This window comes from Pagrus pagrus (genome assembly GCF_965226575.1).
Source record: "Pagrus pagrus genome assembly, chromosome: 2".
NCBI classification, from domain to species: Eukaryota; Metazoa; Chordata; class Actinopteri; order Spariformes; family Sparidae; genus Pagrus; species Pagrus pagrus.
The window spans coordinates 22,063,213-22,089,133 of record NC_140186.1 but is presented as its reverse complement, the minus strand read 5'-3'; the positions used below and the strand labels follow the sequence as shown (position 1 = coordinate 22,089,133).

The 25,921-nt window shown below is 39.8% G+C and overlaps 1 protein-coding gene across 3 annotated transcripts in view; it reads right to left on the bottom strand.

Moving 5' to 3' along the window:
- Positions 1-25,921, bottom strand: part of LOC311272887 (zeta-sarcoglycan-like) — a 335,957-nt gene that overhangs the window by 241,487 nt on the left and 68,549 nt on the right. Inside the window, exon 1 of one of the 3 annotated variants that reach the window (XM_084379626.1) lies at positions 9,378-9,716. The exons of 1 other annotated variant lie outside the window; for it this stretch is intronic. In XM_084379626.1, coding sequence (XP_084235752.1) covers positions 9,378-9,437 — 60 coding nt within the window. In that variant the 5' untranslated portion in view covers positions 9,438-9,716. Of the gene's footprint in view, positions 1-9,377; positions 9,717-25,921 lie in introns of those variants that run through there. One more of the 3 variants, XM_084379628.1, reaches the window with a different exon arrangement.

The following is a 25,921-nucleotide window of genomic DNA, read 5'->3' as shown; positions in this document are numbered from 1 at the left end:
TTTAGGTGATTATTACTTTGAGTTTGTTGTTCAGTGATCCAGATTTGTTTATTGATTTATCTATTATTTGATTTAGATGATGGAACAATGTAAATATGGCAACTGAAGAGAATAATCCAATATTGAGTAATGAAACATGTACATGTAGGACCATCCCACCTATGTAAACACATTGTTACTGTGAGGAATATAATTAAAGAATGATAAAGTATGCTACAAATGTCTAGTGTTGTGGTGGTAAATCAGAACCTATCCTATGTAGGTACTATGTACAGAACACTTCTATTGACTTTACCATAAATCAAGCGCATAAACAACGATGAACATTAACATCCACGTTATGATAAACTGAAACTAACCTAGTTCATTTACAGTAAAGGGGGGGGGGGCAAAAAGGGTTGCGTCTGTCAAAGGTGCAAAATAGCGCGTCTGCATTCAGTTAGTACGTTTGCAGCAATGAATATGCAAAATGGGCCGTTTACACGCAATTGTGCGTGTTGTGGGTGGAGAAAATATTAATTTAGCACACGCAAAGTGATTTATCAAACTGGAAAGCAATTTTGCTCATAGAAACTGCGTCTATATTTACCACGTCTCAAAGGGAGGTGCAAACGGTTTGTATGCGTAATTGCGCACACATGTCTGCCGTTATTGTTGCAAGAAGGAGTCGCCAAAACAATGGAAGGAGACACCGAGAATGCATTTTTCACCCTCGTGTGAACATTTTTGGGATGAATGAGGAAACTATCATTAGAACATATCGCCTATCCAGCCTTGCCATTTTGGAGCTGTTGGAGGAACTCAGCGGATTTGGAGCCAGCTACGAGAAGGAGTCACGCAATACCTGCAATAACAAAACTCCTTGCAAGTTTACTACTATTATTATATTTATATTATTATACGCCAATTTTTCTTTTGTTCTTCTTCTGATGTCTTGGTATCTCCTTTTCACTTCATCCACTGTTCGCCTGTTTTTTCCAACAGCATTAACTTTTTCACCGATTTTCTCCCACATGGCATTCCTTTGCGCGACTGTCAGATTCCTTTGCCGCAGCTCATTGAAATGTTTATTCGCTTCCTCTACCAATACTTCTAATTCCAAAGGGTCGAATTTCACTTTGCGCTTTCGCTCTCTCAAACTCGCCATGCTGAAAACCATGAAACACGCTAAACCCTCATTTAAATAGGTGTCTCCAACACGTTTGCACGTTTGTCATTAACGCAATCACTCTTATTAAATCGCCCGCAAACCGCGGTTCAACCCCACACGCAAATTTCTAGATTGCCCACGCAGATTAGTACAAGCAATTTGGGATCTTAGTAGATCCAGCCCTAAATGTATAAGGAGGAAACGATGAACATGTTTTTGTCACATTAGTATTAGAAAGTCACTGCCCGCCTTTAACTGGTGAAACAGAGGAGGAAGAGATGCGTGGACACGATCCAAGAAGTTATGAAGATAAAACTGTCTCATTTTATAAGCACAAGATGGTACTATAAAATCTTACCTTGTTCTAAACGCACATACAAACTCACACTTATACCCAAGCAGACCAGTACATAAAGCCTTACAATTTCTTCAATCCATGTTCAAACCGTTTGTAATGTCTAGACTGTTTGCCGTGGAAGGCAACAGGGGAGGCTGTTATCTGCTTCCCTCTCTGCCCCAGTCCAACGCCCCCGCCACAACCCACCATGTCCCAAGTGTGTGTTGGCCTATTGGAGCTGTAGCATGAAGCAACTGAGGCGAAGCAACACACAGGCTCTCTGTGTCTAACATTAGCCCCCGTTGCCAGCTCACTCTCTCATTTGGGACAACTCACCATGCTGGGCATTGTCTGTTTAGCCAACTGCGGCACACACGCTGTACACAGGGATTCACACATAGACTGCACTAGCCAAATGCTGGCATAGTTGCACAGAAACAGGCTACAATGCACAAACAAGAGTAGGCAGACAAAAATGAACTGACACATTCACTGATGGAAGGATGAAACCTAAGCACAGCTAATAAACACTCTCACTTCACACTGTTCAGCAGTATCCCAGAATGAATGATCCTGGTCCTTTATCATCTGTTGATATTGCTATACCTCAGGCTGGCCTCTAGGATACAGTATGGTTAACTGAGTGACTAAATGATTGAATAATTGAATAATTGAATGAATAAATCAATAAATGAATGAATATATTCTGTCATCAGCAGTTTGAACATTGTGTTGCTAGCCTTTTGTCAAATCTGTGACCAAGCAAACATTGAAGAGCATCTTTTGTCTACTCCCCTAATTGATTGTTGATTTGTTAACTTTTCTGTAATCATAGTCAGATGCAGATAATTTTCACAATCTATTTATTGTTTCATCTACAAAATAAAAAAAGTGCTGAAGTGAAGAAAGTGCTCACAAGATTTTCCCAGATCGAATTCAAATTCCCTCTTTTTTCTAACCAGCAGTCCAAACCCAAAGACTAGTTTACTATCATACATGACAAAGAAAAGCAGCAAATCCTAACATTTAAGAAGCTGGAACCAGCAAATGTTGACATTTTTCCTTGAGAAATTAATCTTTTTTTGACCGACTGATCAATTAATTGTCTTATTGTTGCAGCTCTAAGCCTAAAAATTACAACAACAGACATTTTGTTCAATTCCGTGAACTAAAAGAGATGCACTGAAGACAAGCCCTGCTCTGTTCAAACTGAATACTAAACCACTCAGCAACTGTGGTTGGAATTGTAATCCAAATTGTAAAGCGACTGAAATTGACACACTGATCCGGTAGATAAAAAGACAATGTACAGGAACACAAGAGACACATAAGAGTAAGATCAAGGATCAGTGCTAAATTGCTATAGTTACAGTTGACTGTATTGGATTACTATAGCCACCGTCTCCATCAAAGGCCTAATGTCATGGGAACCAACGGAAAGAAAACAGTATTGATGCAACACAGAGGAAACACAGTGATCTGTCTGGCTCACTGTCTGACAACCTACTTTTGACTGCGTGTGCATCGCGTGTGTTCTTGGTGTGTGTGCAAAATTATACCTGACAAAGGATATGTGGATGAGTGTGTGTTTGCCTGAATCTTATTAGCCTTAATGTATGCGTAGCAGCAATAGTTGTCAGTGTGCTTGCATGTGTGTGTGTGTGTGTGTGTGTGTGTGTGTGTGTGTGTGTGTGTGTGTGTGTGTGTGTGTGTGTGTGTGTGTGTGTGTGTGTGTGTGTAAATTCACAGATTTCACAGAATTCAATGACAATTGGTATTTGCTTTGGTCGTAGGCAGGTTGGTGGGATAAGACAGATAATGCTGTCTGGATAAAACAAAGAGAGAGAGGAGATGGAAGTTAGAGTAGACAGAAGCAGAGAGAGAGAGAGAGAGAGAGAGAGAAATACTGATAGATGAAGTGAGAGAGAGGAGGAGGGAGCGACAGGAAAGAGACTAGGAAGAGGAACATAAAGTCATTAAGAAGCAGCTATACCAAGAAGCTTGGGGTCAATAGGTCAACACTTAGCTGCAAGTGTCAAGTAGTAGGCCATCACCACCTGCACCTTCACAGTAATTGTTCTGTGTGTGTGTGTGTGTGTGTGTGTGTGTGTGTGTGTGTGTGTGTGTGTGTGTGTGTGTGTGTGTGTGTGTGTATGAGAGAGAGAGTGTAAAATGAGGTGATTTAGCTACCATTACTAGACATCCAGCAGTTGATAAACACATACTTAAACACCTTGATTGTGAAAGAAAGATCAGGAAGGATGGAGAAGGAGGAATGGAGAAGCAGGAGAGCAGAAAGAGTGTGGCGGCTGTCAACAAGCTGCCACAGAATTACAAAATGTAACTTGACAGTGAATAAAGGAGGATATGGGATGGTGAGAGTCATAAATCAAAGAGGCAGAGGACAAGGTGAGGGTGAGACATGGACAGGAAAGAGGGGAAGAAGGGTGAGAGAAGCAGGGATGGCCAAAATGAAAGAGAGAGAGAGAACGTTTGGACGCTTTTAGAGCCCACATTTAAGTCCATCATATGACAACCATTGATTTTCCATTGACTCTAATGGACATTATGATCCCTATATATTCATCTATAGCCATTAAACCATTAGCTACTAGGCAACCTACACACACGCACAGCATATAAACTTAACTCAATAAGGAGTGGAGTAACTTGAAACTTGTTTTTTATAAAAGGAAAAAAAGAAGGTTTTATGATTGTGTAGTGTGTGTGTGTGTGTGTGTGTGTCTGAAATTGAATCTGTCTATGTTGTATCTCTGTCAGTGTGTACGTATTCTGAGTATGTACTCGCAGCTACAAGGACAGCAAACACTCACACCCAATATGCTTTTTCCTCTTTCCCTATCAGACACACTCACACACACAAGCAAATCCATTCTGCTCTTGTCAAGTGTAATAGAAGACATGGGGGAAAGACAACAGGATAATAGGATTATTATTCTCCTCTAATCTCCATGAGTCAGCGCCACACAATTTGTGTATGTATGAGCGGTGTGTATTGGTCCTGGCTGTGTGTGTCTATGTTTAACCAGTGTTAGTGTCTGTTTCTGTACAACACACGCCGGTTTATTTAGTAATTATATCTTTTTTTTTTCGCCTTGAAAGAACTGAAACATTAAACAGTGAGAAAATAAATAATGAGAGTCTTGTTTGGTGAAGAATGAACACTTTCAGGTAAGACATCTGTCAACAGGACACTGCAATGATTGATAATTGCATGGTCATTTTAACGAATGGGTAAATTCAGGAGAATTTCTAAATATGTGTGAGATTATACAGAGTTTTACAGTAGTTGTATCACATCTTTCTCAAGTATTTAGTTGTTATATTATTGATGAACCGGACGTTTCAAATGGTGCCTGTGCCAAAGACATTATCAGTTACCATTTTGTTTATTCTATTGTTTGGCTTTGCGTTGCCACCTCATTCAAAGAAAAGACAGATCTCCTTAAGCTAAGGGACTATTGTAATCTTAATGAAAAGTACCATTTTAGTTGAGGAAATAATAGATACAGCTTTGGCCGGGGAAACACTCAAGTCTGAACAAATTAGTCCCATTTTATCATGAAGAAATTCTAGCTAGGGGACTATTGAAGTCCTAATGAGTTGCACTATTTTATCTAGAGAAGACCCAAGACTTATTTGACCAATGGACTGCTGAACACAAATTAGCACTATTGTGAGAAAATCCTGGTTTACTTTAGCCAAGGGACTATTGACTTCCTGATTAATCAGTCTCAATTTACTTGGAGAAAGCCAACACCGCCTTTAATCTGAGGGACAATTGCACAAGGTCAAAAGAAGTAACTAATATTTGAAAGCGAGAAACAACTTGTGCCGGTGGAGAATGATATGTATGAGTCAGCATACCAGAGTTGGCGTTAGAATGAGTCACAACGAATAATACTTTTATTAATAGAGCGGGTGTAGGAGGCGGTTGGTCACATACATATGCACACACATGCATATACAGTGATGCAAACACGAATCAGAAATATCCAATTGCCATATTGGGCTCAGTGTTGTTAGTAATTCTGTATAATTACATAACTGGGTACTTCTATGAATTCTCCTACTGCATACAGAACAGCACTGAGTGAACACTGCAGTGGCCATGGTAACCTATTAAAACACTACACAGAAGAGAACAGACATGAAGAAACTGATGTGCAGATGTCATTTCAAGAAGTACGCAACAGTGCCAAAAACTTGCCATGATGTACATGAAGCAAACACTGTATGCTGCTTCTGCATTTTGCTCAAGGACACATTGACTTTTAACCAGGACATACTGTATACTTCACACTAATGTGCCATCGTCAAGGTTGGAAAAAAAACATGGCTATGGGATCTTTCTAGCAGTGACGAATAGAGCAGAAGGTAAGAAGCCAAGGGTTGTTCATGGCATTAGCCTGGAGAGGACATAGAGAGGACATGCGTAATACACCTCCCAGGAACTGTTAATTGTACCCCTTATAAAAGTCTGTGGACAAATTACATTTCATCCTTGTGGAGTGGGGCAAGGTAAGGTTTGATATTATTCAATACTAGTGCTGTAACACCAGGTGCAATATCTTAGGAGATACAAACATATGTTTCCACTAATATAAAGTCCTATTTGTAATAGAAGTGAATTTTGAGTCTTATGTCCAACTCGTCAAAAACTGACACTTCGAGATGACAACCAACCTGACTACAATCCCAAAGCATCAGTGTTTCACGAGCTGGGAATGAGACTCAAAAATCAACTATTCTTATAAATAGGACCTTCAACAAAAAAAAGCTTTACAGGGCTAATCAACATAAATTGCCTGGGGCAAGTAAAATGCTACATCAGGCTTGTGACAGCGACAACTAGTGTACAACGATGGCTGTCAGCAGGGCAAAGAGGGTATAATTAAGATTTGTATTTGGATGGTTTCATTCGATTTTTAGATGCAAAGAATCTGAGATAGTCTGCTTTTCTGTTGGATTATTTAAAGATAAAATCAAAACAGCAAAAAGCCGAGGTAATTTTCATTTGACCCTCATGGCCTAGTAAACAGTTTATACTGCAGGCTGTCTGTTTCCGTTTAAGTCTCAACCAAAAGATTACATCATCTGGTTTATTTTCTCAAATCCTGAAAGCTGGCTCCAGCTACATATGTAATGTACAGTTCTATGTTTAGTCTTACCTATCTCTATGTTCAGCTTTGTTGCCCTTGTTTTTAGTTGTATGTCTATTTCTACCAACTTTCTTGTAAATTGTTTTCTGAATTGTATGTACTGAGAGTAGTAGTTACTGAGAGTAACTTCAAACCAGAGTCAAATTGCCTGTATGTGTTCACATAGTTCACCAAATAAAGCCGAGTCTGATTATGATATCACAGTATATCTGTGTAAAATCAGAGAAGTGCCCCTTTAAATTTGATCAGCCAAATAATAATTATGAATCGGACCAGTCATTCAATACCAGCTTTTGGTATTTGACACTTTTTGATGGGCATTTTTATGGGCACTTTTCTGTTGGACACCCAGTCCTGCTACCTACGTTCCCCTTTTAATGCTTATGAGATCTCCCCAGAATATACATACACTCCACACACATACGAACGTTAGATTTCCATCTGTGCCTTTCCTTCAGCAAATGAACAAATGTAGGACACAGCAGCACATCAGTTTGCCTGTCTCTCTAGCTATTATTTGGGTATCTTGTCTATTATTCAAACCTTCTCGGTTTCATTCCTGTATCTCTCATCGTCTCTCGCACTCTAGCTACAACCTCTCTCACTGCTGTCTTCATTTCTTTCTCTCTTTCTCTCTCTCTCTCTCTCTCTCTCTCACACACACACACACACACACACACACACACACACACACACACACACACACATTCCATATCTCTTCGTCTTTTTTTCTATCGCTCTCTCCCATTCTCTCTCTTGTGTGCTCTCCGTTATCTTCTGTAAAGTAGATAAGCATCGGTTTCCAGCAGCGGGATGAGGGGGAGAATAATACACAACATGTTCATGAGAGGTGGAGGGTAGCAGCCGAAGTCAAGGTCGAACTGCGTGTGGTGTCAGTGTGTGTATGTGTGCTCGTGTGTGTGTTTGATTTACTACCCCATCTCCCCTGTCTTTATCTGTATCCTTATCCAAACCTTGGCACCATTTCCTCAGAGAGTAGACACAATATAAAGTGTTCGCACACTCTCACAAACACACACAAACACACACACACACACACACACTCGTCTGAGGCAGTGGTAGATCATGAGCTGGTGAATACAGGATGATGCAGAGCAGCCCGACTGACATGAATCACAGTCGCTCTTTTCTTAGCTATTCCCTCTCGTTTATCTTCCTTCTTACACTCCTGTCTTCCTGCTTATCGCTTTCCTCCTCCCGTTCCCTTCTTCCCCTTCTTCTGTCCTCCCCTTTACTAAACTCTTTCCGTCAGGAATAGGAAAGCGGTCTCCCCCTCCACTCCCCAACCCGCTTCCTCATTCTTTCCTTTTGTTGTTTATCTTTATTCACGCTCCCCTATCTTCTGTTAATTGATCCTTTCACTTTTATGGTTCCCCTTATCCTCACTACTGACTAATAACTTCCTTTTACCTATTTAATAATTTTCCAAGCACACTTTAATTAATCTAGTATAATTTTATGTGGCGGATTGTTTTACTAAATAACCAAGCAAAAGATTCTGACATACCCTCTACCTCAGAAACCACTGGATAAGAGTGAGGATAACACACCTAACATTAGCCATGCCACAACTGCTGCCAACATGTTAATACATGCCACTATCGGCCATCCTACAGGTTAATGTTGTCCACTTAACAGATGCATGCAGCAGAATTTGATACAATGTATATAGTAGTGGGGTCCCTGCTCCATCAGTCTATTTCAGGAGTCTCAGACTGCCAAAAAACTACATTTTCTGAAATATTGTGCTTTCTTGTAATACTTGAATGCTGTAGCGGCCCTCCCATGAGATGACAATACCAGCAGTCTCCCCACGGTAATTTCAATGTGAGACCCCAGGTTTATCTGTTTGTGTCCTTGACCCAAAAGATGTTGAAGACCCCCCTGCTTTGAAGTGTCTACACAGCCTAAATAACAACAATATACAGGTGACACACAATAACTGTAATTGTTTAACAATACAAATATCCTGAAATAATAACAATTACATTGAGCTGTGATATAAACATTAAAAAAAAAGTCTGCCAAAGGTTAAAAACACACAGAGAGAGGAACACTCACTCAGGCTATGTAACATCCACTTCTTCACTAGCATCAACCACAGATTAATAACATATACCTGTTGTGTGCTAACACAAAGTGGAGACCACACACAAAACCTATATGAAATGCATGCTGTTTACAACAAGAAAACACAAATACTGTATGTGTAGATGGCTGCATGAAAGCGCAAAGCAACGCAAAGCTTTACTGATACCACCTGTACGTTCACCTGTATGCTAACCTGTATGCTAACCTGTTTGTTTACCTGTATGCTCGATATAGTTATTCAGTTAAATTAGCTGCAGCTGTAGCATCAAAGGAGACCTGCTCTATCCTCACCAATGAGTCATTCACAATACATGCGACTTTGTCAAATAACTCGCAACAAAATACGGTTTTGTCCATCCAAATTCATCAGTTAACCACCTCCTGTACACCAGAATTAGCTAACTAGCACTGGCAGGTTGCAAACTTTAACCATATCTCAGGCTGTACAGAAAGCACGCAGCCCTTACTATACGTTAACACTTCAATGTTGCTAACGTAAAACATTGATGATTCAGCGCTGCAAACGTCTTCAAAGCTAATTAAACCAGCTAAAACGTTAAATATTCAGACAAGATAACACAGTGAGAGGTCTTACCTTAAATGAGGCGATGCTCTGTCTGTTGAGTTCCTCCATGCAGAAGAAGCTTTCATCCATACACTATATTGGTTGCGAGCGTGGCTAGCTAAGGGCTCTCTAGCTACTGTTACTGCCTCGTTCAAGTTGTCCCCAAAGTCTGCCTTTTAACTCTCCTCTTCAGTACTGTTGCTTTACTTGCCGGTTCTTTTAGTTTCTCCTGTTTTAAAATAAATATGTCAAGTCTGTAGCTTGCTTCCACCAAACTCAAATTCGGTTTGCAAACAGTCACCTTGAAACTCTAGCATACAGTAAGAGGGCAGCTAGCTAATTGTTCCAATTACTGCACCTGTGACAACAGACAAGTCTGGGCATATGACTCTAGTGATGAAGTTGCCCCCAGTCAGTGTTGTTAAAAATAGGCTACTCTAAAGTCTTACTCGAGGAAAAGTACCTGTGATAAAATATTACTTTGATAAAAGTGAAAGTCACCCATATAAGTAGTACTTGAGTAAAAGTATCTGATATTAAATTTACTTAAGTATCAAAAGTACAAGTAAAGTAAATTATACATATACTGTATATCTGGTGTTCAGCATTTTTCTGATTATTGAAATAACTGTTCTCATTTTAATCTGATAGCAATAAAATAAATAAATGACTCATGCAGCATGCAATCTAAAAAAGTAACCAATAATAAAAGAAAGTTATCAAATAAATGTAGTGGAGTGGAAGTATAAAGTGGCAGAAAATGTAAATACTCTGTAAGTACACATACCTCAAAATTGTACTTCAGGACAGTAATTGAGTTACTGTGCTTAGTTATATTCCATCACTGCCTACATACATGAAACAAAAATATATGATTTTTAAAAACTAATGATAACGTATACGCTACTAAATACAACAAACAACCATTTTGAGCGTTCTCCTTTATCCCACTTGTTGTTTTACTTAAGCCTCCAACCTTTAAACCTATTAATAAGAGAAATGGAGGTTTTTAAGGGGTTGCTATAGCTATCCATAGCCCATATGTTGTAGATTACATCTACATGTGAGCATTATTTTGCCCTACTTTTGTATGCACTGTAGGCTACATGCAGAGTAACTATGTGCTGAAGAAGGCTTCAGTAGGAAGGTAGAGGTACTACTTCTCCATTGCTTATCTTTCTTCATCTTCATGTTCATCTTAGCCAGTGGCTAATGTCCCTAATGTGCCTGATGTGCATGTTTTGACCAACCGGAGTACCCGGAGGGAACCCACACAAGCATGGAGAGAACATGCAAACTCTGCACAGAAAGGCCCATTAGGAACTAGGAGATATCTGGCAACTATAGTTAAAGGATGCACATAAACTCATATTACACCATGGCTATTCTAATACAAAACTCAAGCAATATGTGCTTTATATGGTAATCTTACTATGACCTTATCCAAGTATTCTTTCATGTCAATATAATATTTCTCTTAAATTGCTATATACTTAGGAGTGTTCAGGTGAGTACTTTATGATAGTGGACCATTTTCCTTAAAATCATTGTTTGGATTTTCAACCAGCCAATCATATCACATTTACAAGGTCATGTATAAGTGTGTTTGAATAGAAAGATTGAAAGTAAAAGCTTTTGTTTAAACTCAGCTGTCCAACATTATCTCATGATTACTCGACTTTTATTCCGACCATGGAAATTTCAATAAATGTCACTCATAAAGCATAAATCCCTTCAAGTGTTTCATCTTATAGGTACTTGACTAGACAAATATACCGCACTTGTGACAGCGAGACTTCAAACTCTTAATATTCAGACAAATGTATCTATAAATGTCAGCCGACTGAGAGCAAACTGTACTGTTTTTCCCTCTTGGCGCTTCTGGCTGTGCTCATTACTTCTTCCCACCAGGTTGCTCAGTGAAAGTGCTCTATTCAGTTTTATAGGAAAATCAGTGTACCAACATAACAAAAGGTGAAAACAAGTAAGACACTTTTTATTTGTTGCAGGTGATCATTGTAGAGTTCATGACCCAAATCTAAGTCCCCATCGTTCAGAGGCACTGTGCTTTTTTTGTTTGTCAGGTGAACACAGTGCTTTAAAACTGAGGGGGAAAAAAAACGTTTTACACAATGAGAAAATAAAAAAGCTAATGAGTGTGCACGTGTGTTTTGCGTTCATGACTACCAACATCGATGCTTGTATGCACGAATGTGTCAGTGTACCTTGACAAACCACGCCACACCTGTGTGTGTGCAGGCATCTATGGTGTGTAGAAACCTCACTGCATGTTTTTGTACTTTCTTATGCAACTGTGTGACTTTGACCACGCGCACACACACACACACACACACACACAGTATCGGGGAACTACTTATTCCGTGATAAAAGGCAAGCCAGAGGGAACCCAGTAATTGAACTCCAGTGAGCGAAGCTTGGAAGCACCGTGCCGTATCCAGCGTAATAAGAAAAAAGTTATTATTCACCTCAAAGACACACACATACACACACACACTCACATAAACTTGAATGCATACAAAAAGACACAAGAACAACAACATACCATTCACACAACAAAACTCACGGGCCCGCAGTCTGTAAGTTAATACTTTCCCACTGAGCCAAGTTTGAAGGATGATGAAGATCAGAGTACGGAGCTGTTGCATAAGCAAATAAACTTTGAAATTATTGACTTTCACAGGCTCTACCTCCTGCTGTTCCTCTGAATAAATCACTGCTCTCTCTCACTCTCTTTGGAGGTATTCATACGTTCACAGGAAGGAATCCACAATGTGTTCAGCTATCTGTTGGTCTGCAGTACTGCAGTGCACTCACACACACACACACACACACACACACACTCAAGACACACACACTGGCAGGCACACACACAAAGTAAAACAGTATATAAGGGCTTGCTCAGACTCAGCTTGTATAGAATGTAAAGATATTCAAATTCAAAATGTAATGTAATTATGGTCTGTAAAGATAATTGATTTCTGTTTATACAAATGGAGCATTTGTCTGTTACTTCTCTCCTGCATCTCTTGCATCCCCACGCAAATATCTGTACTGATGTATGAGCACACTTGAAAGGCACTACAACGTCCCAATAACAGGTTGAACATCTTCCATAAAAACACTTTTTGGACTCCAAGCCAAGAGTTTTTGAGCCGTGACATTCTTATAAAGAAATGATTTGGACTTTCGTATATTCTTCTTTGGCAGTTATTACTTGGTTTTTAAATTTACTTTCAGGCACCTAACAACTGCTCTCTGATGCAGCCCATTGATATTTCCTTAGTCACCCCTCAAGAAAGAAAAATCAATTTCAGTTCCAGTCTGCAACATCTCATCTTCAATTTACAGTGGATGCGAAAAATATGTCTTTGTAGCAATTTAAGCAAGACTTCAGAAACGTCAAGGGAGGAAAGTGGACAAAGAGAAGAGTAAGTGAAGGAGGAGAAAGAAGGGAAGTTTGTTTTTTAATCTCCAGCCTCTCAGCTCTCCTGCCTTCCCATGAGACCCTGTAGCATCTGTGACCAAGCACCCAACACACATACGCACACACAGACACATGCACTTTAACACACACTGACATGTAACATGCCAATCTGGCAAAAATATAATCTTCTTCCCAAAATGCAATCATCCATAGGCCTATTTAATCTCAGTCCGACCCCACACACCGATACATAACAACCTCAGCTGTGATCATCTGTAGACTTATCGACCCTCTGATACAGAAACCTCCAAGATCTATTCCCCAAGATTGGTTGTCTGTGTGTGTGTGTGTGTGTGTGTGTGTGTGCGCGTGCATGTGTGCACGCATGTGTGTGTGTCAGCAAAATAATAAAAGCGAGGCAGGTATCTGTCCACACTACCTGCTGTGTATGTTGACTTTCATCATGGAAGGCATCACAAAGCTTCATCAATGCACTGTGTGCTGTCCTTATGAATCAAAGCATACTGCATAAAAGGTCAACAAGTACAGGCCCCCACCACCACCACCCATGTCTGCCCCTCTCCATCCATGATGAGACATGTCTGAAGAGTCTGTTGGTTGCAGGACATGTGTAGTTTTCATGGTGATTTATCAACATGGACTGTTAAACGGCTTTCTAATCACATTGGATACCTCAACCTGCTCTCTCTCTCTCTCTCTCTCTCACACACACAGACACATGCACACATCCATGAACACCCATAAATTCACACACGTAATCATGCACACACCTATTCAGTCAGGTCAGGAAGGATACAGATGGCATGGTCATATATCAATAGAAAACAAAGACTCTAATTAATTGTGGGTGTGTGTGTTTAAGTTTGTGTGTGTGTGTGTGTGTGTGTGAGAGAGAGAGAGAGAGAGAATATCACTGAGTGAAGGCACTCTTGATTAGGATTCAAAGGGTAACAGGTTCTCAATCAATAAGCAGTGGGACACTTGATATGGAGGGAGCTGGAAGTGTGACATCACTTGCTGCTTAAATGTCAGCAAAAGCAGCATCAAACAATCTAATTATCGGCTGAGATAATGGTGTTGTGAGGCTCGTCATAAGCTTAAGGGCAGAACCAACATTGGTGTGAATGTGCTGATACAGAATGTGTTCAAACAATCATCTCCGGTTCCAATTATATTAAATACTTGTTCCCCATCCGCCTCATCTGATAACCAAGACAACAAGAACGTGACAGATATTTTGTAGCTTGTAGCTCCTTCTTAGTACAACAAGGATGTTAGTGGAGATTGGCTTACCACTGAGTTATAATTAAGCCGATATTAGATTGCAATTTGAAATCAATTGTTTATCATTTTAAGTGTTATTTAGAAGATGCAAAGTATATTTAACATGTCTTGAAATACAATATAAGACACTGTGTTTTAACAAGCAGCCAGCCAACTTTGAACAGGACCCGGATTATTTTCTGAATGTTGGATTTCCAATGGCTAATGTTACCAAGCCAGGGTACGGCATGCAAACAATACAACTTTCTTTCCGAGGTGAATGTGTCTTTCTGCTCTTTTGGCGGGGGACTAGCTTCCTAACCAGTCGCCATCACCCACCTCCAATCACTGCTCTGTGCACGAGGTTGTATTTTGACATCAAAAGTGTATTACTCGTTTTAAAGTCATGGTTAGGAACCCCAAGTTGAGTTGTTTAAAAAAGTGAGACAAAATAAAACGGATACAAAATGTAAGTAACTGCTATTGGCTCTGGAATGTCTACAAAATGCTTTCATGCTGTACTCTGTTCATAATACCATTATCAAACACTTGATTTTCAAGAAAGTGCACAAAGTTTTCTGGTACAGGTTTCCAGGTGATTCATTATTTATAGTAATATATGTGTGGGAGTATATTTATGAGGTAATGATGAAAGTTTGAGATGTTTTAAATGGAACACCTGGAATAATAATTACTCCCATAAGGGAGTTAATATGCTTCTTTCATTAAAGGGTCAAACGTCAGAGTCTAGGGGGTGATGTCCTTGAACATGAACCGCATAGAAACAATCTCTCTAATCACTGGGCCCCCCATCGTCTTGTAGCAGAACAGGGAAATCAAATCCCATTTAACACCAAAGATCTAATTTAATTCTATTCAGATTTAATTAAAAGTGCTTAAAATTATATTTTCCTCAATTTCAGCCTTATCCATCAACCCATTGTGTTTGCCGGCCCTCTTGGGTGATCCCACAGGGCTTTTTCCTCTCTATTTTTCTGTGACATTTCAGAGCAATTAAAAATTTGGCTTTCCACAGAATTTTACGACTTACCACATTGTCACTGCTGTGAGCACATCAGAAAAAGTTGAGAATGGCTGTGAATAATGTGAGTCTGAATACTGAGGTGTTGGATTTAAAAGTGGAAAGTCATTTAAGCTGGAGTGAAATGACTGCATATTCTTGAATAGATGTGGATGGAGACTAAGACTGACTTGTTATTGACTTTGAGTTAAAGGTTGAAATTACAAATGTATAGATCTGGAATTCTCTCCATCAGTGACAACACCAGAGAAAGGCTACACAAGTTGCAGTGTCCATAGCCAAATCAATAGAAAAGAGCTCAATGCTGACAGCACAAAATGACAGAGACATTAAGAAGGCCAGGCATAAAAATGGATGAGTTGAAAATGAAATCAATGTTTAGATTTTTGGATGGGTGGCTGGATGATTGGAGGGATTCACACGCTGAGAGACAAACTGACTGAAAGATTGAACAGGACATTGCTGATGTGGGGAACATAAAAAGATTGAGCCATTTGTAGAAACAGGGATTTGGAAGTATTTGTTGTGCTTGGATACTGATGGGAAATGCTACCAGCAACCGTTTTTTTGCTGATATATAGAGGATACATGTTGTGGATAAAGCCGTGATATCACCCTGGAGCTGATGGAGACAAATAGAGATGAAATAAATGATGGAAATATTACAGCCACATCTTGATACTTTGCTTTAGGTCTACTGTCGATTGATGCAACTGCAGATGTTTATCTGGTCATGACTGTTTGATGTGATGTGTATGCCTATGAATAGTGTTGTTTATCTATATGATTAACCTGTTTAAATTTCATGAACGGGATTGGCCAAAAATACAAAATGAATTTCAGTGTTAACCATAAAGTTGTATCGTATCATTTTGTATCGTATCTTATCATCTCGTCTTGTATCATACTGCATCTTATTGTACTGTATCGTGCCATATACTGTATCTTATTGTACTGTATCGTGCCATATACTGTATCTTATTGTACTGTATTGTGCCATATACTGTATCATAACATATCATACTGTATCGTATCATATACTGTATCATACCATATCCTACTGTATCGTGTCATAAAATGTATCATACCATATCATACTGTATCGTATCATATTGTATCGTACTGTATCATATCTAATTACACCAAATAGTATCTTCTCTTATCATATTGTAAAGTAATGTAATGTATCGTATCATCCCATATCATACTGTATCGAATGGTATGGTATCGCATTTGGCCTCCGAAAATTTCACGTCAAATGATATAGAATAAGTGCTCCATCACAATTACAAGTCAAAATATTTAATCACATTGAGGCAAACACCATGTACAAATCCAGTATTGCTGAGAACCAATGAGTACCCCGAATAACTTAATTCAGATACAGTAGGGCCAGCTGTCTTGCACTTCCCCACGTTCTCTCATCTTGTCAACTTTGTTTGACTTTCCCCAAAAGCTGCTACATGCTGATAGTGCAAAAAGCACAGGCTTAATTCTTCTTTTCCTTTGTTCTTTACCTCCTCCATTTCTAGGCACTCATCCCCAGTGAAAGAGGTCTTAAGTAGTCATCTGAATACAAAGACTGTGGTTTCCACAATGTAGCTCTGAGGTGTGACTCTTCATGTAACATGGAGTAGGTTATACTTATATGAAAAAGGAGGAGTAATAGTCAACACAATTTGGATGAGTACAGCACAGATTACAAAGATGAAGACAAATTCCAGAAATTGTGCTCATGCTATACACAAAAGGCTCTGTCTGGCTGTCCAGAACAATCCCATCATCTACCATCATCCTTTGATCTCTCCTCATCTCTGAGAGCTGAGTCAGAGAGGATACATGAATCTGTAACCACAGTGTAAACAGAATGGAGACAGTGTGTCAGCTGAGGTCATATCCTATCTAAATGGTAAATGGCTGCATTTATATATCTATATGTAGCTTTTGCCCAATGCCCTTAGTGATGAATAGGAATGCCTCACATTCACCCATTCACACATTAACCTACCGTGCAATGGGATCATTAGGACCAATTTGGGGTTTAGTGTCTTGCCCGAAGTCACTTCAATACAAGGAGGGCTTCGAAACCTCCTGACCACAGCCAAGTCGAGCAGTTAAAGAAGTTAAAAAAGAAAAAAGAATTTTGCAGCTTTAGCAAAGGAAAGCTTTAGTTGCCATCCATCAGCAAGTAGAAATGACTGGTGCTGTCAGCACTGAGAAAAAAGATATAGTCCATATGGTCAGTTTCAAAAAGCAGTGCTCCAAGCAAAATAAAATGGACTGTAAAGTCACCTTCGAAAGTACTTCTAAAAGAAGTCAAGTGCATAATGTGAAAAGTACTGTGTGTGTGTGCGTATCTTGACATCTCTTGCTGTGTCAGGGGCCTCTGCTCTGATCCCTCTCCTCCTCCTTCGAGGGAGTGAGGGATGGATCACTCCTTCTTCAAAGTCCCTCTTTCATCTCTACCCCATCACACCATCCTCTGGGGGGAGGGCGAGGGGGAGCGGCACAAGCAGACAGGACTGGCTTTTTATACATCCATCTCCTCCCTTGTTCCTCTCCTCCTTCTCATTCCCCTTTCCTCTGCATGTTTCCGGGGCACTGTTAGCCCTCTTTGACCTAAAACTTTTTTAAAATTTGACTCCAGTTTTCTGTGTTCTTCCCACATTTTATACATTAACATTAACTGTGTTCTCCTGTCATTACTTCCCCAGTGCTTTTTCTTTAATTTCCCTCTCATTTCATCTAATAGCCTTGTATAGAATAGAAGCAGCCCTGGACAAAAGGTACAATGTCTTTTACTTATGCGCTGTATCATTTTCAACGTGGCCGGTCACCACAATTACTTTCATTATCCTCAGCAGCCATTTAGCATTCTTCCGGGAACGCATTGCTTTTCATTATTTTGGCCTTCAACAGTATTTTAAGCAACAGCACCTATTTCGTCCATCTTGTTGTAGACCTGACGTCAAACACAGATGCATTTGGGCTGTCAGTGAAAGTTGTAGTAGATGTCTAACCATAGCCCAGTTATATTCTATCCATCAGCAGCTACTGTTGATGGATAGACAGCTGCTGAATGACTTTATATCGAACAGACACGAAAATGTCTCTATTGTAAATCTTACAATGATCTATTCTAATTCTAACCATATATATAAATATATCCAGCGTATCCTCGCCCCATAAGATGCAGTTTGAGGTAGTCAAAGCTGTAACACCAAAGTGCATGTGTTTTACAGCATAAATGTATAGAACTGCTCCCATTAGGGTGTCCTGTAAGCTTCTTGATGGTGGCACACAGCCTCCATCAAGAAGGTCTAAGATGTTGTCTTCAGCTAGCTAATGAGCTATGGGCGGTACAACTGGCTTCTAAAATGGTGCTACGCATAGGCCACGTGAAATAAATGAAACTAATCACTGTAATCACTGTTGACCCTGCTTTCATGATGGAATATCATACCCCAGGCTAAGCTAAATCTAACCAATTTTAAGATAATTCTGGCTGGAAGTGGGTTACACACTAGCCAGACTAAATCTGGGCTATATCTGGCCAAGATGTTGTAATGAAGTCTTGCTTGCTGGGTGGCATCTTGTTGACCTACCTATGATGTTGACATAAGCAGTTATACTATATATTTTCATGAATTCCCACGCTGGATTAAATTACAAGCATTTAATTCCACTTTTGTCTCAGGCCAAAATAGATGTTGCAGGCACCTTGTTCTAAAATGGCACAGTTTGGACAACAAAGTGTGGGTGGCAGGCTATTTTCTAGTGTCTCCTCACTTCACAATTGAGCTATATGCTTTCAGAAGCTGACTAACCCCCGCCACATGCTCCTCCCTCCCTCACTTTCCTGCCTCTCCATCCCTAGGGGCAGACTAAATTTACTGCTTTTGGTTCCCAGGAGTTTGTGAAACACTGTTCCAACAGACTAACACAACCTCAGGGATGGTTAACACTCAACTCTGGGATTTACATCCTGCATGATCACTTTGCCGCTTTATTCCACACAGACAAACACACGCACACATACACACACACACGGCTGTGTGATGGTGCCAGTCTCATTGCTTTCCAAAGGGATTTGACTGGGATTAGTGTGTAAAAGCCAGTATCCACTTGATAATGGTGTATGCTTGTTTATGGGTCTAGTCTTCTTAGTGTGTGTGTGTGTGTGTGTGTGTCAGAGAGTGTGTGTGCCTTTGTGTCCCTTTTTATTTTGGCCACTGGTCAAATAGGGCACTTCATTATCCGCAAGCTGCCTTTCATCCCATGGCAATCTCATTTAAATCTCTCTTTGACTCGCTCTACTCCAATATATTGATGTTTTTTCTTTCTTAGACTAACTAACTGTAGCATTTTCTCTCTATATGGTTCTCATTCAAACCCAATCCTGGTTTCCCCTTGGTCTCTCCACTGTAGGCTGAACACACAGAAGACTATTAGATTCAAAGGGTGAGACGTGCAAGAAGTTATTGCACTTTCTTTGAAATAATTAAACAGTAAGTCACATATTAAGTCTAATATTTTTTAAGAAATTTCAGGTCAGTCAAAGTTGAATCAGAGTTAATTCACTTCTCCATAACTTACATTACTTGGAGCACTTGGAACACTTTTCGACAAATCACCTCCAACATCAAACTGATTAAAGGCAGTAAAAGTTGAGCTATTGAGGAATCTTAATTTTTACATTTTCAAACCGTAACTGACAAATTCACCCTCTCCAGCAATCCTCTCGTGGAATCTATTCAGAAAGAACTATAAACTGTCAACGTTAATGTAGCATGAGCAGAGTTTTTGCTGGAGAGACATTTGTCAGAGAGAGAAATAATGTCATTTTCAGAGTTATATCTCAATGGGTGAAACCATAGAAGACACATTTGTGTCTGCCTAGCTTACTTACATAATGGAAAAAATACAATTGTAAAAGAGAGTTTACTGATATTGTAGATATTCACATTCTTGCTACTAACCACACAGAAAAAGACTCCGGGCTTTGGCCATGCACATTATCTTGGTTGTCCGTTTAACCGGGTGGACCTCTCAAAAAAAATTCTTAGCAGCATTCTTACTTTTTATTTAAATTCATCTTTGGCACAACCTGTTGTGGAGAATAGACATTTTGTGAAATATCCCTACTCTTGGAGTGAGTTACATTTGAAGATTGATATAAGTGTCATTTTATGAAGCTAGCGCTAGGAAATGTTAACTTAGCTAGCACAAAGACTGGAAACAGGGGAAAATGGCTACCCTGGCTCTGTCCAAAGGTAAAGAGGGTGAATGTAGCGACACGATGGTGCTGATTATATTTTCAGTGTGTTCACATTAAAAGTTCCACATCAAGTAAACACTGTTGATCAACTTTCAGTGTTTCAGCACCAAGCATCAATAATGTAAACACAGGGTCCTCCTCTTCTTGTCCTGCGCTCTGTTGGTCCGGAACAAGTCTGCTGCTTTTAATTCTAAACCCGCACTTCCTTTTCCAATGCTGATGAAAGTGTTTCTGTCATAGGTAATACATGTTTCAGCAATGAAGCTGAAAAATAGATTCAAAACAAAAATTTAGTGAAGATTAAAGAGTTAGAGAGTTATTGGCCGCAGCATCTGCATGCACCACCACTGCCGGATACCATATTTCAAGATTGACCTATTCTTATCCTTATTGTATTTTCCAGAAAAAAAAGTTTGTGTTTTTGACCATTCATGATGACTTCCTAAATTAGATTTGGGGTGGCTTAATTGAAGCAACTTTCATGTCAGACTCTTGATTTGACTAAAGTTAGCTCTAATTATTCCATCCAGCGCTCATCCTCAAAACTGAGATGAAAAGAGCAGTCTCATTGACCTACAGTAGAGTCTGACTGACCAGTGGCTGACTGTCATTGATAGGATTTTAATAGTTCAAAGGAGCTATTGGATGTGTGGTAGCCTCTCCATCTTCAGCTACAGACTATTTGTGCTGGAGGTTACTCTAGACTCGGGAGCTGATGAAAGCTCTAAAACAAACAGACTAGACTTTTCATCCTCCTCATCGCATATGCTGGTGGCACCTTTGAGCGTCTCTCAGTAGCCCCCAACAATGATGGACTGGTTGCACAAGTCTTAAGTATATAAAGTGAATAGAGAATGTGAAAGCCACTACTTGCAAGCAATTGCATCTTACTAATGGCCTTCCTCTACAGTAGCACGCAGCGTCATTAAGCGAGCTGCGCTGATGCTCACTTGTTTGCCAAATATACACACGTAAAGCTTTTATTACTTGAGTCCATTGCCTAAAAAATGTGTCCTACATGGGGGGATTAGGTTGACTCTTTCAGCAAAGATTTGTTGGTTTAGATGCTATGAAGTGTTTGACGGACTCAATTACTTGCTGTTTAGGTTCCAGTTATTAGATACAAGGGAAGCCTGTGGTAGGAACAGCCTCTTATTGTTAATACTGTATGCTAAGACACAGCTGTTGTTAATAAACATGTCTTCTCAGTTTACACACTTATCCTCTAAACCTCACAGGATAAATGGCAAGATGAGGTGTTTGTTTTTTACATGGCTGTGTTATTTGCTTTGTTTCAAACATTAAGATGCAGCCAAATAAGCATTACAGCACAATGATGACAGCCCTGTACGTCGCCAAACTGGATACAAGAGTCAGTGCTCTCTATGAAAGTCAAATGAAACATAATAATAAATAATAAAGTGCAACACGCGGGATACAAGGGATACAAATACAAAATACAAGGGATTTAAAAGCCTACAACTAGCTATGATTGAAATTGCTGGTAAAGGCTGTGCACAGTGTCACAAACCCCATGTAACCACAATAATCATGAGAGCACATTAAATGATCTGTTAGTCTCTTCATTAACATAACAAGTAACAGCGTGCTCTTTTTTTTCTTTGGCAGCAAATTGGCCACTAGAATCGAGCCATTAATATACAGATTTCCTTTCCATTCACCAAAACAGGGCTGCATATAACAAATATTTTCATTATTGATTTACCCGCCGATTATTTTCACAATCATTTATTTACTCTAAATTTTCAAAAAAATGTGAAAAATCTTCATTTACCATCATAAATGACAAAGAAAAGCAGCAAATCCTTCCATTTTAAGAAAGAGGAATTTCCAAGCATGAGAGCAGAACTTCAAAATAAAACAGGAAATAAGAGAACCACAAACTCAAAATATGTAAGGAATATTGGCATTTTCACTTAAAAAACGAGTGAAACGATGAAATGGTTATCAGAACAATTTAACATTCTTCCAGTTGACCACTCAAATAATCAACTAATTATCGCAGCACATTTTGATAAATTCATTGCATTTTATTCTTCAGAGATTCTGCCTTACCAACATGCCTCTAAATCATTCAAAAAATACAAATAATTGTTCACTGTTGCCTTTCATTGTGTGTTTGACAGATGATATTGTCTCAGACATGAAGCCAAATCGCATTGTAAATTGTCAAAACACGCACACTGTTGATGCAGAAGTCAACCAGATACTGTGTATTCTAACCAAGCTGTCACTTTCGAGATTCTAGATTTCTGCAGGACATCACTGAAAAGCAAATCTCATTCATTCCTCGGAGCACCTTGCAATGGAGAAAGGCTGCCTTTTATGAAACCTGCCAATTTACCCTCACACTACCACAAGTTATTTTCATTTCCGCTATGATGTCTTGCCAAGGCACATAGTGTCTGTCTGCCTCTTTCATCGTCTAGGATTGTGCTTTCCACAGGTATGCCAAAGCCAAGGGCCGTGCTTTAAATTCATTATCAGCTGTCTTAAAGATGAGAAGCCAATCTGTCTGAGAGGTGTCTGGAAGGCTCCGTAACGCCGTCATGACAGAATGAGCTGTAGTGAAATGCCAACACACTCCCCAGAGTGCGCTCTGTTTGTGTGTGTGTGAGTGTGTGTGTTTGAGTACAAGACAAGAGACAGCGGTATGAATAAGAGGGCAAGTGCTTATTGTGTGGCAGTGCCTGTGTGTGTGTAAGATGGGGTTTTAATGCCAATGTTATGGCTTTAGCAATGCAGAGGAAAGCAATATTTTGGCTGCCAATAAACAATAAAATTGAATAAAACGAGGTAGCTAAGCACTAGATTACAGCAATTGTACTTCCTGTTATATACACACACTCGTTAATATGCAGGCTGGAAATGAAAAAGCCTTTCCCATTATGCTTTGGGAAAGTGTTTGCATTTGGAAAACAACCAAACCATAATAAGTGATTTATTGAAAATTGGATGTTAGCCTTTTACCTCTCAGAGGATGGAGGTTCTTCTCTTGTTACATGTAGTGAGTGTTTGTTACATTGTAGAGTGGCTATAATGATTAATTCCATATTATCACTCACATGGCTGCTTGTATATAAAAGGGTTGTTTCATGATCTGGACTTCTATTGTGGGGTTTTGGTGCTGTTTTTTGTGTTTGTGTATTTTCAGAGGTGCACTGCAGAGGCTGGGCGTGGTTCTCTCTGATGGCCGGAGCGGCTCCCTCTCACACATTTGCAGCGTATTTGTCAATCAGCACCTACTCAAATACTCTGGTCTTCGCTCTACTCGCTGCCAGATTATTTCGTCCTTGTGATGTGATACATGGCCTGACAGCTAAACGCATTTCCTAGTGTTGTTAAGCTTTTCGTTTTCTCGTGTGCAACTCAAGTAACTTTGTTTCTCTTCGGCTTCTCCAGTGATCGCCACCTTCGAGTCCAGGTCCGCTTGCCACCCAGCCTCCAGCACCTCTGCCACCAGCCTTCATTCCTTTGTATATCATCCGTGTCTCCACCACCAGAGCCTCCACCAGAGCCTCGGCCAACGCCACGGCGAGTCTCTGCTACCACACCTGCCGGACCACCTTGGCCTGAGTCCCCTTCCACTACCACCTGCCTGTGTTTAAAGAATAAATTCCCTTAAAACTTCTCGAGTCTTGGTGTCCGCTTTTGGGTCCCGCATACAACCTGTCTTGGATCATTAGAGTTAATTGAGTTGGAGAGTTAACAGTGGATTTACAATGAATGCTAATATTGCTTCATGTTTGCAGGATGTGTAGCTGTTTGGTAACAAGTGTGTCACAACAACTTTATATGTGATAATGTCAGTGTTCTTTTTTTTGTGCTTGTGTACTTTCAATCGTCTTCTAATTTTAGTTCATTGTTCAGAGATTTCTCCACGGTATTCATCAGCACATCATCTGACCTCTGAAATTAGCAGGAAAAATCTATTATTAAGCCATGGTTTGGTGACCGACGAGTGTATCTCACCTGTTGAATGCACTTACGCCATCTCAACATTTTCTTTCAAGTCTGCCATCTTCATCTAATGGTGCTAGGAAGGCCAGTCAATGAATATTTGTACTTTACGGTGTGAGGAACTCAGATATACTTAGGTGTTAGGAAGGCCGACCTCATATATATATCATTTTATATAATGATATAGTTTCATTTTGAGGCCATTGCTGCACACAGCATTTTCTGTAAAGCATGTTTACAGCATATCGTCTGTGTGGTATTACGTTATTTAAGAGCATAAAAGACAAATCAAGTGTATGTCTCCCTCCTTATGATAACACTTATATGTGGGCATATATCGGGTTTATTGTCATATTCATAACTGGCAATAAAGTGAAAATGCATGTTCAGTGATGCTGTGCAAATGTAACGTAACTAGTTGTGTAAAGAGTTTCTTTCTATGGGGAGTAATTAAGTAAAGCAAAGCATTACTTTTTAAAAAAGTAACTAGTATTGTGTAATATATTTAGGTTTCGGAGTAACTACACCAACACTATTTATCAGGGAATGGAAGTTGGATCATTTATCATGGAGTTGGCTCAGTTGCAGTCACATAACCAAAGTATGGAGCTATGGAAAAGTAAAGGGATAACAAGTGGCTGTATGTAGAGAGAACATCGCAACCCCTTTCATTGAGGTTGGCGTTGGACGTGAGCGGCCTCCTTGATGTTCCTCTGGCCTTATGCTGACTCCTTTTTGATTTAATCAACTGAAACCCATGATGTGCTTTGAACTTATGCTTGTGTGCTGAAAACCATATATTTACTATGAAAGTTAGTTCCTGATGCTGTTTTTCCCTATTAATCTCAGCTGGAAATGGTATATTCAGTCCGTTAGCATGGTCAACTTTAGTAACTCCTAATGAATGCTAATGTTTATTAATGCAAAATATTGGATATTGGTCAAACTCCTTTAATGCTTTGTGTCATATTTTACCCATTGCTCTTTTTATTTTCACTCCATTTTTCACTTTAAGCATATCCCCTCCTTCCTTTCCCTGCTCACAGCTCACAGCTCACCTCTGCTTACCCTCCTTCTCTCGTTTTAACCTTCCATCGCTCTGCATGCAGTCACTCATTAGTCCTTCAGCGGGGTAGCAACAAGAGAAAGAGGCTGAGAGAGGGAGGCAGAAGACAAAATGACAACTGGCTGACAAAATGACATTCGCCAGGGACAAAGGGAGAGAGAGATAGAGGAGGACTGAGATGAGTAGAGAATGACAGGCAGGGTGTAATAAGAGATTGACAGGGCACAGAGGGTGGAGAGGAAAATTCGTTAAAACAGTGAAGGCTCGAGAGAAAGAAGGAGAGAAACTGAGGCAGAGTCGTGTTGCCTAAGTAGTGTTGTATTTTGCTGTGTGTGCAGGGATACAAACAGCATTATGACACAGTAACAGCGTCCTGACAAAGGCCCTGCACAGCATGATAGCTGTATGTCTGCTTCATACTGTGTCTGCGTGTACACGCGCGCGCGTGTGTGTGTATTTCAGACTAGTTGTGTGATCC